Source organism: Micropterus salmoides, unplaced genomic scaffold (genome assembly GCF_014851395.1).
Source record: "Micropterus salmoides isolate LMB-PRFRI ecotype aquatic unplaced genomic scaffold, ASM1485139v1 Ms_hic_scaffold_16, whole genome shotgun sequence".
Taxonomy (NCBI): domain Eukaryota; kingdom Metazoa; phylum Chordata; class Actinopteri; order Centrarchiformes; family Centrarchidae; genus Micropterus; species Micropterus salmoides.
This window is the reverse complement of record NW_024040707.1, coordinates 28,890,153-28,902,282: the sequence shown is the minus strand read 5'-3', so window position 1 is coordinate 28,902,282 and position 12,130 is coordinate 28,890,153. Positions and strand designations below refer to the sequence as shown.

The window sequence follows — 12,130 nt, the reverse complement described above, 5'->3', positions numbered from 1 at the left end:
AACTTCTTGCCTTTTATTAACATTAACATTAAATATAGCATTCTCTAATCTGACAAAACTAGATAGATGCCAAAGAGGATTGTTAATATTTGTGACCTTGAAAGATTTGAGTATTTAATCTCCTCAGGTGTTTCAAGCTTCGAGCTATGAGTTCTTGATTGTGGTGTTGGTGTTCTACTGTACATGTTATAGCACACTGGTTGAATAGAAAGTTCAAAGAATGATCTACTATTATTTAAGGCTTAAATCAGCAATTTACGTGTAAAGCGGTGGGTAGGGGAGTTTTAATGAAAAGGCTGGCCTTTTTCATGTCGAGTAGTTCGAGGTCAGCAGGCTGCATTTAGTGAGAACCCACTGCCTGTTGTGCCTGAGTGTTTTCTTGTTACATCGGCTTGTTAGCAGTTCTGCAACAGCTGCATCTCTGTCCAAGCTCATGTCAAATACACTGTAGCACAGGATAACATAAGCTTCATATTTTTAATATTATTCATATTTTGAGAGGTTTTACGCATGTTATACAGTCTGCAGTGGTGTTGTTGTAGATGCACTGTCACTCTGTCTAATCAGGTTAATGTATGTAATACTAAGCTTGAATCAAGATATGGGTATGAAAGTGGCCTTTTAAATATATTATGTAGTATCACATTTAATCAGAGAATGTTAATACTGGCCTCAATCAGGGTTGTAACCAGGGTTTAGAAATGAGTGAGGTCCAGTCCAGATTTATTTTTTTTAATAGATCTTATATTTACAGTAATTCATACCAAATTTACACCTAAAAACAAACCAAAGTTATACACTAGTCACACAAACTAATGATCTATAATGAAATAAATACAAAGGAACCTGTGCGTTTGCTGTAAAGGCTTTAACCGGGCAGTGGACACACTAAGTGCAGGCTGTTCATCATGATCTTTCTCTCCACTGCTTGGCTCACTAAAATTGCTTAAAATAAGAGAGCTAAATCTATCTCAAATGTAGCCTATACCTGTCATCGCAGGACTATAATGCTGGAATGACATGTGCAGAATACATAATGGGCACTATTGTTACTATAAGACGACATTATACAGCAGGTTGGTGCTGAATTCAGAGGATGCTCTAGCTGATATAACAGCCTAATAATGTGACATCAGCAGGTGTTTGCACTGTTTTGTCACGATTATAGGAGCTACGTTGGTGTGAGGCGCGGATCGGCTCTGACATTATCTGAATAATCATGTACGCATAAATCATCCGCCTGCCCCCCATCCAACCAATTATTTTCTCAGATTTAGCTCACCTCTACCATTCTTTTAAACTTTCCAGGTGGTTTCTTTATTGTGCTGTACTGATGTATAAGTGTTTTCTTTAACGATTTACTTTCATGATTATAGAGGCTGCTGTCAGTCATTTTAAACGTTTCCGTGGGTGCAGTAATGTCACAGCAAATACTGTGTGACTAAAAACTGTAGTTACAATCTTGACAGGACAAACACAGGAAACTGCAGAGGAAACAGAATTCAACTTTTAGCTACTGATATAATTTAGATGCTCTGGTGGAGCGCAGTCTTCATTCACCCAAAAAGTCACGAAACGTATCGCCCAAAACTCTGCCTGCAAACAGCGATGCTCCCAATTATTTCTTGCGCAAGGTTTTCATGTGTTTCCCCAAGTGTGACACTGAGTGTGGAACAGTTTTTAAAGTTGAAGATTGCCACGGTGTAATCAACTGCGCCCGCATGGTCCTAAAGCCTTCATTTAAGTTGATTGTGTTATCAATAGTTTTTAGGCTATTTGAATTATTTTATCGATAGGCTATAGCCTACACATAATTACGGAGGTCCGGACCCCGGTGACCACACAGCTGGTTGAGGCCTTTTTTAACTGTGCACTACATAGTACCAGTAGCAGTTTTTTATAGTGAGAGATGGTAAAAAAACACTGAAGCAACTATTAGAGGTTACACTGTTCTTAATTGAAGCCATGAGGAGTGTTGTGCGTTCTACCTAATTGAGCCTTGTGTTGTTTGTCCTGGTGAAGGGCCACAGAGAAGATCCTGGCCCGAGCACGGCAGCTGGTGGATGTTAAGAAAGAGGATGGCTTCTCTGCGCTGCATCTGGCCGCCCTCAACAACCACCGCGATGTTGCGGAGATCCTCATCAAGGAGGTGAGCTGAAGAGTCCTTTAAATAGTTTTCATGCATTTTTTCTTTAATGCTGCTTTTTAATTTTTAGATTAATACAGATTATGAGTACAGCAATGTTTTAAATACATTTATTTAAACTGTAGGAAAACGTTTGATTTTCCCTTACCCCTTTCTTGTAGAGAAAACTTTTTTCCTACCTCCTCTTCTACAGGGACGCTGCGACATCAACATCCGCAACAACCGGAACCAGACACCGCTGCAGCTGGCGGTGACGCAGGGCCACATGGACCTGGTGCAGCTGCTGGTGGCCGAGGGCGCCGACGTCAACATGGAGGACGAGGACGGTGACACGGCCATGCACGTGGCCCTCCTTCGCCCGCAGCTGGCCAATGTCATGCTAAGCCCCACCGTGGGAACCAGCAGCACCGAGGAAAACAGTGAAGGTTGCTCCTCCACATCGCTGTACTGCAGGGTGAGTACCGATGATAGGGCAACAAGGGAGGTGGCTTGTTGTTGATTTGTTCCTTAAACGTGTTACTTATTTTTCATTTTAAAGTAGTATTATTTATTCTAAGTGGGGCAGTTTGTTAGATCAACTTGTAGTTGGAACATCAGATCAAGAAAACAACTACTTTCAAATTACTGTCAGTATATTCAGCTGACATTGACTGCCATTAAATGTCATTCTAGGACACCTGCGTTTCAGACCAAAACAAATGGACGCTACAGCCCACCAGACTCCATTGAGGAAAAACAGTAATTTTACCTCAGTTATTCAAACTGTACAGAAACATAATAAAACTCACCCAAACTGTCTTTCCACTGTTCCAACAATCACCAAACTCTGGTTTGGTTGAAATATATCATTCATTCAAGGTGTTAGATGAGAAAAGAAACAGCCGCTGCTCTCCTCAAAGCCAACAGCTTCACAGCAAGGGATTCACATGCACTAACATGCACGCATGGCCAGACTGGTTCCCAAAGATGCTTGGATGACAACACCACCATATAATTTCATAGCAAACAATTGTGTGCTGCTATATTAATGTTCTGAATCTCATATACAGAATGTGATGGTGAACTGAGGAGAAAGGCTTGTGCTTTATTATGTAAACAGGCGAGAGGGGTTAACTAAGGACAAAGTAATCAGATAAGAGTACAATAAAGTGGTACTATATTTATGTTAAAGCAGGTGTTACATATACAGGATGTAATTTTTTTTTCTGGAGGAAAACAAAAATTAAAAACTTAAGCGATTAATGAATTTACAATTTTGCAAATACCAGGTCTTTGACTGGCACCAGACTGAGAAAAATGCTGTAATGATTGAAAGAGGAAGCGCTGAAGGGTACTGAAGAGGCCCCACTTAGTGTGGCAATATAAAAATTTGGCAAAGACGGAGCTGTAGTTAAGACGTCAGTGATAAATTTAGGAGTACGGTGTAAACACACCACGTCATTTTCCCCCAGAGTATGTCTTGAACTTGGACAGAACCACACTCCATTACTTTAAGGAATGTAAAAGAAGTCGTGTGGTATTATTCATCCTCAGAGGCACAGTCATTACTGACAGAATCCTCAGGCCTCCCTCTAGTACGTCTAACCTTAATGTGGCACTTTGACATTGTAGTTTTTTTCTGAGTAAAGTAATTTTGTGGGCGGAAGATCCTAGGTTATTACCACTGCTGTCAACAACAACTTATGGCATGTTAATATTTATTATGGCAAGCACTGTGTGAAGGATAATGCTACTGCCAAAGAGTTGCTTTCTTTGCTGTTTGGTGCTGAAGAGAGCAGTGCAACTGCTTCAAAACTGGGTCATAAAACTAAAATAGCGAGCTGATAGTTGCTAAAATGCTTTGTAGAGCTGAGGGGCAATGCAGAGTTGGGTGAAAATTCTCTGTGGATTCACATCACGACAACTGACACCTCTCACCTTGTACATTATGATCTAACACGGTGTTAATAAACAAAAAAAAATAGTGAAAAGAGCGGCTTTAAACGCGCTAAACGACTGGATTCAGCTGATGTAGATGTCAACATTGTAACTGTATCAATCTGGTGATGAGGTTCAGAATTATAATGTAATCGCTTTCATACTTTCAGAGAGCAATTGGCTCACAAGAACCAGTTTAATATTCGTCATTAAGAGACCGTGCCTCCATGCATTGTGAAGCACGTTTTATATGGGCGCTTTAAATCCTGTTACATCTGTTGGTGTTGATATCATTGCGCCAATGAAGAATGTCCTTTCTGGTCTACATGACCGCAAACACTGCAGCTCCACTCAATATCCTGGGCACCTGCCAAGCTAGCGCGCACACACACACACACACACACACACAGCACACACAGATACTCATGAAGTGCTCAGGGCTGTTTTGGCCACTGTCAGCAGATGAGTTAGTTATTCAGTGTTGATTTAGATTTGGGTTTATGTATCCGCCTCAGCTGGACGGCGCTGGTTTTACTTAAATTACCTTTATGTTGCTCACAATCGGCTGTGCCCTTGACTAGGTTTTCAAAGTATTCTCAACTACTACCATTTCCACAACATCAGTTCTCAGGCTTATTGAGAGTATATTTGTAAAACGGGGTCTCCCTCAAAATCACCGTCTCTTCTTCTGTCTTTCCCATTTCTTTCTCCTCTTCATCATCATGTGTATCCGCAGCTGAGCGCTTCAGGTCTTCTGGGGAATACCGAGATGAGTGTTGGTGCAGCTATTGCTTGTTTTCTAGCACAGGAAGGGGCTGACATCAACTATGCCAACCACAAGGGCAAGAGTCCGCTGGACCTGGTGGCAGACAGCACGATGCTGCAGCTCATCAAGAACTTCTCTGAGAAACACAGGTAGATGTCTGTAAAAACAGTGCTACTATTGTAAGATAATGCCTAATATTACTAAATATGTTGGATTGATAAACCAAAGAGTAGATTTTTAATGCACATTTGCACTGTTCTGTTCGAAACTGCCATTGCCCTTTTACATGTAAATGAACTATGCATTTAAAGATGGAGAAACATCATGCTATGGGAATCACATTAGAGTAAAAAAAAATGCACTTGGTGTTGCGCGTTGTTACAGGTTGCAGCGTCTGCAGGCCATCACGTGTGGACAGGGCCTGAGCAGCGCCAGCTTGCGGCGGGTCCACACAACACCCAACACCATGACCAACCTGGTTCTTCCCACACTACCAGGGCCCAGCGAATGCCTGATCTGCTCCGAGCTGTCTCTGCTGGTTCTCTTCTGCCCCTGCCAGCACAGCGTGGCCTGTGAAGGTGGGTGGAGACTGGACTCTGTGGTGGAGGACTCATCAGTGGGGGAATGATGAAGCCAATGGCAGCAAAGGGCAAACTGTTAACAGACAGATAGAGGGTGTGTGTGGTGTGTGTGTGTGTGTGTGTGTGTGTGTTTGAAGAAAAAAAAAAGAGCAAATGGGGGGAAAAAAATGTTTTTCAGGTGTATAATAGTATCATAATGTATCATAGTAACAACTTAGAAACTCAGCTTAGTACTCTACTAACATATTAGTTCATGTATAATTCATGTATACACCTTGACGAGGACGGAAAGGGTTTTAACACAGATTAGTGTTGGTGTAGCGTAGCGGCATGACTGTGGGGACTGTGATTTCTGACTAGCCATGGTTCTATCTATTAAATATATACCAGAACCTACCAGAACAGGACTCTGAAGTATTCTCGTGATGTCTAAAGTTTGATTGCTCTGTTTTATTTATTTAGATTTTAAGAAATCTCAGAATTTTTCTCTACTGTTCACTTTCTATCTTGGATATTAAATAACGTGGGCAAATTCTCTATACTGTGGTAGCATTTTTTTTTGTCAAATTGCTGACCTTGCACTTGTCTAAACAGAGTGTGCCCATCGAATGAAGAAATGCATCAAATGCCAGGTCACAATCACCAAGAAAATTAGACAAGGTAAGAAGAATCCTCTTATTCTTTTTATCTGAGATGCATTAATAGAACATGGATATAATAATATAATTTTCAAACAATGATGGGCCTACAGCTTGTATTTTTAACTTTTTTTTTGATTTATTATTGTCTAAATGATTTACTGTGTTAATCTGTTTTAAAATAATAAAATGTTGCTTTCAGTGTTATATTTTTCCCTGAGTTTCTTTTAATGATTTTCAAGTAGAATATGAGCTGTGCATATTTTTCTATCATGTGGACATCCCATAGATGACTTTAAAAGTCTGTCTGTAGCGGTGAACACTAGTGTTAAGGCGTCTGTGAGACACAGCTTTGTGTGGTAGATTTAAGCACCTCTGTTTCAAGGACAAGCCACCAGTGAAACTGTCATGTCATGCAGTGTCCAGGTCACGTTGCTATAGTATAGCTCCTTCTTAGCTTTGACCCTTATGTCACAGTCTCAACAAGACTGGGCAGCTTGCATACATTTGACTTCTATTAACATCAGAAATGATTGTCTAAGTCTGTAAATGCAGTTCTTCATTGCTTTCTTCATTGCTTTGACCTCACTCACATTGATGACCCCTCTCCACAGACCAAACGGAGGTTGACTGCAGTCCTGGCACAGAGAACTCGGACCAGCACAACCTGCTGGAGCAGCTGCAGTCTCGCTACCGACAGATGGAGGAGCGGATCACCTGCCCCATCTGCATCGACAACCACATCAAGCTGGTCTTCCAGTGCGGACACGCCTCCTGCATCGACTGCAGCGCTGCGCTCAAGACCTGCCCGATTTGCCGGCAGACCATCCGCGAGCGGATCCAGTTATTTGTCTAAGCTTCTCTGTCCTCTCAGCTCTTAACGACCCAAAGAGGATGTTGAAGGGGGCTAGAGAGAAGGGGGCTAGAGAGAAGGGGGGGTGGGTGGGAGGGGGCGGCTGTTACCTTTTGAAGACCTAGTGACCTACTTCTAACCATAGGTTGCTTTTACTATAAGATGCTGTGTTACATCTCTGAGAGTCCACTGTTACATTTGAGTAGTTTCCCTCTCCAGCAGCGCAGGCAGGAACATGTCGATGACTTTAACCTAATTTTCGTCATCAGAACTCTTGTTCTGCCGAGCCCCACGGGAAGCAGACAAGGTGAATTTCTGAGGTGAAGCTGCCACTTTGAATACTCTGATTGGTAAGCCGGGAGAAAACGATCCCTCGCCTCTTCTTTTCCTCACTCCCGCCCAGCCTCCACCTCCTGTAGTCTGTCCTTTCATTGCTGCTTTAAGTGGATGTCTGTTACCCATCATCCTCTCTGGCTGTCTGGCCTCCTCTGTTTACAAGGCTGCGCAGAATCAGTCCCCATCTTATCGCCCCTCAGACTGTCCTGTGAATTATGTTGGCTCTCATTTGTACCGATCTCTTAATAATCAGTGTTAGTCTCTGCAGAGGGAGTTGGTATAACTAAAGGCTCTCTATATACTCCCCAGCCACTCGCCTGTATGCAAGGGGAAATACACACTATATATGCATGAATATATGCATATTGTAAAGCTGAAAATGACTTGGTTGTCATGGGTGATTTGTCCTTGCTGTTGTTTTATTTCTCTCTGGTTACATTTGTGTTTTTTAATGTACTGATAAGTACAGACTTTTATTTATGCGTGAAAGCTGGTATTATTTGGTATGTCCTTTTTGTTGTTGGTGTTGGCTTGGCAAAAATGTTCGTTTCTACTGAAATTCACCCCAAGCCTATGTCCTCTACTCAGGGTATCAAATCATTGAAAGCACTTGTGATATCCATAAAAGGTTAAAGAGCCCCTCCCCACCACCACCCACCCCATAACAGAGCTACAGTGTGTCTGACCATTTTAGAAAGAAAAGGTCATTAATAACCTGTCATATAGTAGTGCATAGTGACTCCAAATTGCAGAAGACACACTCTTTATTAACCCTAAAATTGTTATTCTCATTAGTGAAATGAATGTTTGCCGAAGAGTTTCTACAACAAAACTGACATTTGGCATCCCACAAGCATCAGTCAGCATTATGTGTTTATCTTTGGACAGAAAGCATTGTGTTGGTCCTGCCTGTTTGTGTCTGAAGACCACAGCCTCTCCTGGTGAAGAGACCCCAACAAGCATCGGGTTCACAATTTAAAGGAGGATACTTGTGTTTTGTTCCACCAAATGTATTGGAAGATATAGAATCAGAAGGGCAAAAACATGACATGGTTCTGTTGCACCTCTAGTTCCGCATCCACCTTCCTTGCCGTGTCATTTTAGATGAGACCAACGTGTACCTTCCTAGTCGTGTCCCCCTTTCTCCTTTGGAGTTCTGGATTGTACATCATCTTCATCCTTTCTAATGTTTTGGTGTGTTTTCTTGAAGGGCTTATGCACATGAGAAAAAAAATATCGAGTCTATTTTAATCTTTATTTAATTTTTATGTACTATAATAAACTTCCAGAGACAGGAGTGTTTTTTTTTTTGGTCTTCATTAGATCCCTGATTTTGGGTGAGCCAATGTTAAAGATGTACATTTGAATGTCAGAGGGAAAATATGTACCCTGTCTCACTCTGCCTTTTTTATGTGTAAAGAAAAAAGATGTAAGAGAAGGAGATGGAGAGACTGAGACGTGTTTACCACGAGGTTTACTTTGAGGAAAGAACCTTTACATCAGTGCCAAATCGCATGAGGATGTGCATGGGCATGCACGCCCGAATTTATCTACAAGGACTATGCTAAACCCCTCTAAGCTCAAGTGAGGGTTCAATTATTCCAGCAGTGTGAATTCAACTAAAAGCAAACTTTAAACATAATATTTCATTTACTTCAAAATCAGAAGTATTATCTCAGCACATTCAGTTACTGGTGTTAGAAGTTGAGGTAATGGTGTTAGCCTCCTAACTTTAGCTGTAGTGCTCTGAGCCTCCTCGTGTTCTCGATGACAAGTGATACAACACTCACTTTAAAAAATATTACCAGTCCCATATTGTTTGGAGCTTTTTACAAGTATATATATTTATATTTTGTGAAACATTATCAATCAAGGGACACGTTTCTTACATAAATTTCGACATTTTAAGGATTGTCCATAGATGTTCTAAGTTGATGGGTTTACAGGCAAAGGCAATAATGTTTTAGAAAAATGGGGAAGATGTTTGAGTTCCTTCTTTTCCTCTCCCTTAAGGAGGTGGCTGTGAGGGCGGGAAACAATTTATGTATAAAAACACTATTAAAGCAGCAAATGTTACTATTGGTGTTTGTACAGTTCAGCTCTTGGAGTTCTGATGTTGGCCTTACTGTCCATTCCTCCTCTGTTGATGTTTTTTCAGTTGTATTCTGTACAAAAATATTTTGCAATAAATATGGAACTGTTTTCTAAGGACCTGTTGTAGGGGCCTTTTTTTTGTTGTTTCAAAAAACAGTTTGAGTTTGAGACATTTGTCATGTAACAAAAATGATGCAGTTTCATTGAACCCTACAAGAACAGATTTAGTGTAGGATATAGTGAATATTTTGAAATGTTGAGTGACTCTTGAGAATATAGGACGGTCAACATAGGTAGTTATGTAGGTAGGTTAAATAGCCAATTACTACTTACACTTAACTTGTGTATCTCAAGCAATGTCATTGTAAAGTATTTTCTTAGATAAATAACTACTGTAAGCAAATTACATTATGGTGAAGATGTCATGTAGCGTCTGTCTCACCATTATGTTTTAAATTTCAGATGTGAAGCACCAGAATGAGGCAGCAGACTCAATAAATGGAAACTTTGTTTTGACATGAACTCCCCTTTAACTTATCAAGTGGTGGGTCTGTATTAATGACACAGAGACAAATGAATAGCATAAGAGATCAGTTGTATGTATGCATTTGCTACTCTTCATTATTTTTAAATTTCAAGCTCAAATTCTCATTGGCTCCAGCAAGTTAGAGTGATATTCAAATGCAAACAATACATCAGTTACACACTGGAATTAGTCATAAATTGAACAGATTTGTGGCATTGTCAGACTGATACATATTAAAGAATAAATCACTTTTACATGCACTTAACAAAAGTAAGGCAACACAGGTCTGGTTGGTGGCAGAGAAAACAGAGAGATGGTGATTTTATTATTGGGGTTATATTTTAAAACACTGGACCCTTTCAGTTGTTGTTTAAAAAATGTTTTAGTCAAACTTTCCCTGACTCTAGTTAGGAAGAAAATAATTAAAATGATACTTAAATAAATGAAAGATTTTGTTCAATTTAAAAAAAAAAGTGTAATATTTGAATATGTTTTGACCCGTTTCACATTTCATATCCACCACCTGAAATACTCCTCAGGTAAACAGCCGGCCAGCAGGTTGTTGTGTTTGCTGTTACCTGTTTAGGCTGGCTGGTATCTGCGCAGCCTCTCCAGTTAAATGCTGCTGTGTGCCACTTCTTAGTCCTAATTGTCTTATCGCTCAGATGGCTTTGGCAAATGACTCAGCGCTTTAGCAGTGACGTCTCCTCTGAGGACAGGATGAGAATACAATGCCTTAACAATCTGTTTTTCTTATATATGCATCTACAAAGCGAAAAAAGAAATGAATGTAAAAGATCTACTAGGCTGTGGTGATGTACAGTAAAGTGTGAAGAATTTTGTAAGTACAGTTTGGTGGACCAATAGGTATTAATTAGCAACTTTCAACTTCATGAAGTGTCCTGTCACAATCACATGATAGGACCATCTTACCTACACTGCTTTTGTAAAGCTTAGAAAGTTATCTTTTTTAGATTGTGTCAGGGAGGAGCTGATTCATCTATTTGTGGTGTGGTTGTATTATGTATTATGATATCCTCGCTAGTCAGTCAGTACACAGATTTCGTCGCAAGGAGATAAACAAGAACTGTTCAAACATACAAAGGAGAGCAGCTACATTTGACTGAAGATTACTAATATGAATGTGTAATATGTAAGGCACTTATTTGACTGTAAATGCAGTTTGACAATACAGAAAAAATTTTACAAAGACAGGAAAAAAAATGATTAGAATATAAATGTGTTTTGTTTTTTTATTCGATATTTTCCTTAAACATGTAGTGGATTGGAGTATTGGGTTGTAACCTGAGTACATTTTTCTAATTTCATTTTGTCAAAAGTATAAAGCATTAATACATTCATAACAACAGGTCAAAACATGATGATGTAGGTTCAAGGAAAAATGTTGACGTATGCTTAGAACTTCAATAGTTTTTCAAAGTTGCTGTGACATTTTTTGAATGACAGTTCCTAACTTCCTGTGGAGAATTTATATCTTCTTATATCTTCATCCACTTTATTTAAAAGTTCACACCCCTAATGTGTGAACTCCAAATGAAATTCATTTTGATGTATGGGACAGCCCTGTCACGTTCCAATTTCACCAACACTGCTCCTTGTACTAAGATTAGCATTTTGTTTATTTGTTTTCCTGCATTATTATTATTTGACTGCATTTACAGTCACATAAGTGCCTTACATATTACATATTCATATTAATAATGTTCAGCAAAATTTCCTCCTCTCCTTTGTATATTTGAACAGTTCTTATGTATCTCCTTGTGATGAAATTTGTGAAGATAAGGGCCATAGTTAATTTGAAAAAACAACAGGATATCATAACATAATACAACAACACCACAGATAGATGAATCAGCTCCTCCCTTACACAATCTAACAAAAACAAAACTGTTTTCTAAGCTTTACAAAAGCAGTACAGGTAAGAGGGTCCTATTGTCTTGTCCACATCGTTTGTCAGAGTGGCAGAGCTTGTGTGGAAAGGTTGTGATGAGAGAGCACCATCTAGAGGGGGATGTAATATCAAAGGAACGACCGTTGTTTCCTGTTGTGTAACCGTACCGATCATGAGTAGAACAGACCAACAACCAACCCGACACACACCGCATTTTTCTGAATGTTCGTCCATTTTGTAGCTGCTTGTTTTTCTAGGAGCTGGAAGTCATTTTCAACAGGTGAAGCGAAGAGAGGAACGCCAGCGCCTGACTCTCAGGTGTCCTACAGGGGGCGCACCTGCTCACAGATCTCCTCCCTGA

General features: G+C 40.0%; 1 protein-coding gene across 3 annotated transcripts in view; it reads left to right on the top strand.

Annotated features, from left to right (window-relative positions):
- mib2 (MIB E3 ubiquitin protein ligase 2) overlaps positions 1–9,448 on the top strand; it is a 44,671-nt gene extending 35,223 nt beyond the window's left edge. For all 3 annotated transcript variants that reach the window (XM_038723268.1, XM_038723267.1, XM_038723266.1), the window contains exons 14-19: positions 2,023–2,149; positions 2,340–2,600; positions 4,800–4,978; positions 5,214–5,407; positions 6,005–6,070; positions 6,663–9,448. In XM_038723268.1, coding sequence (XP_038579196.1) covers positions 2,023–2,149; positions 2,340–2,600; positions 4,800–4,978; positions 5,214–5,407; positions 6,005–6,070; positions 6,663–6,904 — 1,069 coding nt within the window. In that variant the 3' untranslated portion in view covers positions 6,905–9,448. The remainder of the gene's footprint in view (positions 1–2,022; positions 2,150–2,339; positions 2,601–4,799; positions 4,979–5,213; positions 5,408–6,004; positions 6,071–6,662) is intronic.
- The last annotated feature ends 2,682 nt before the right edge of the window (positions 9,449–12,130 follow it).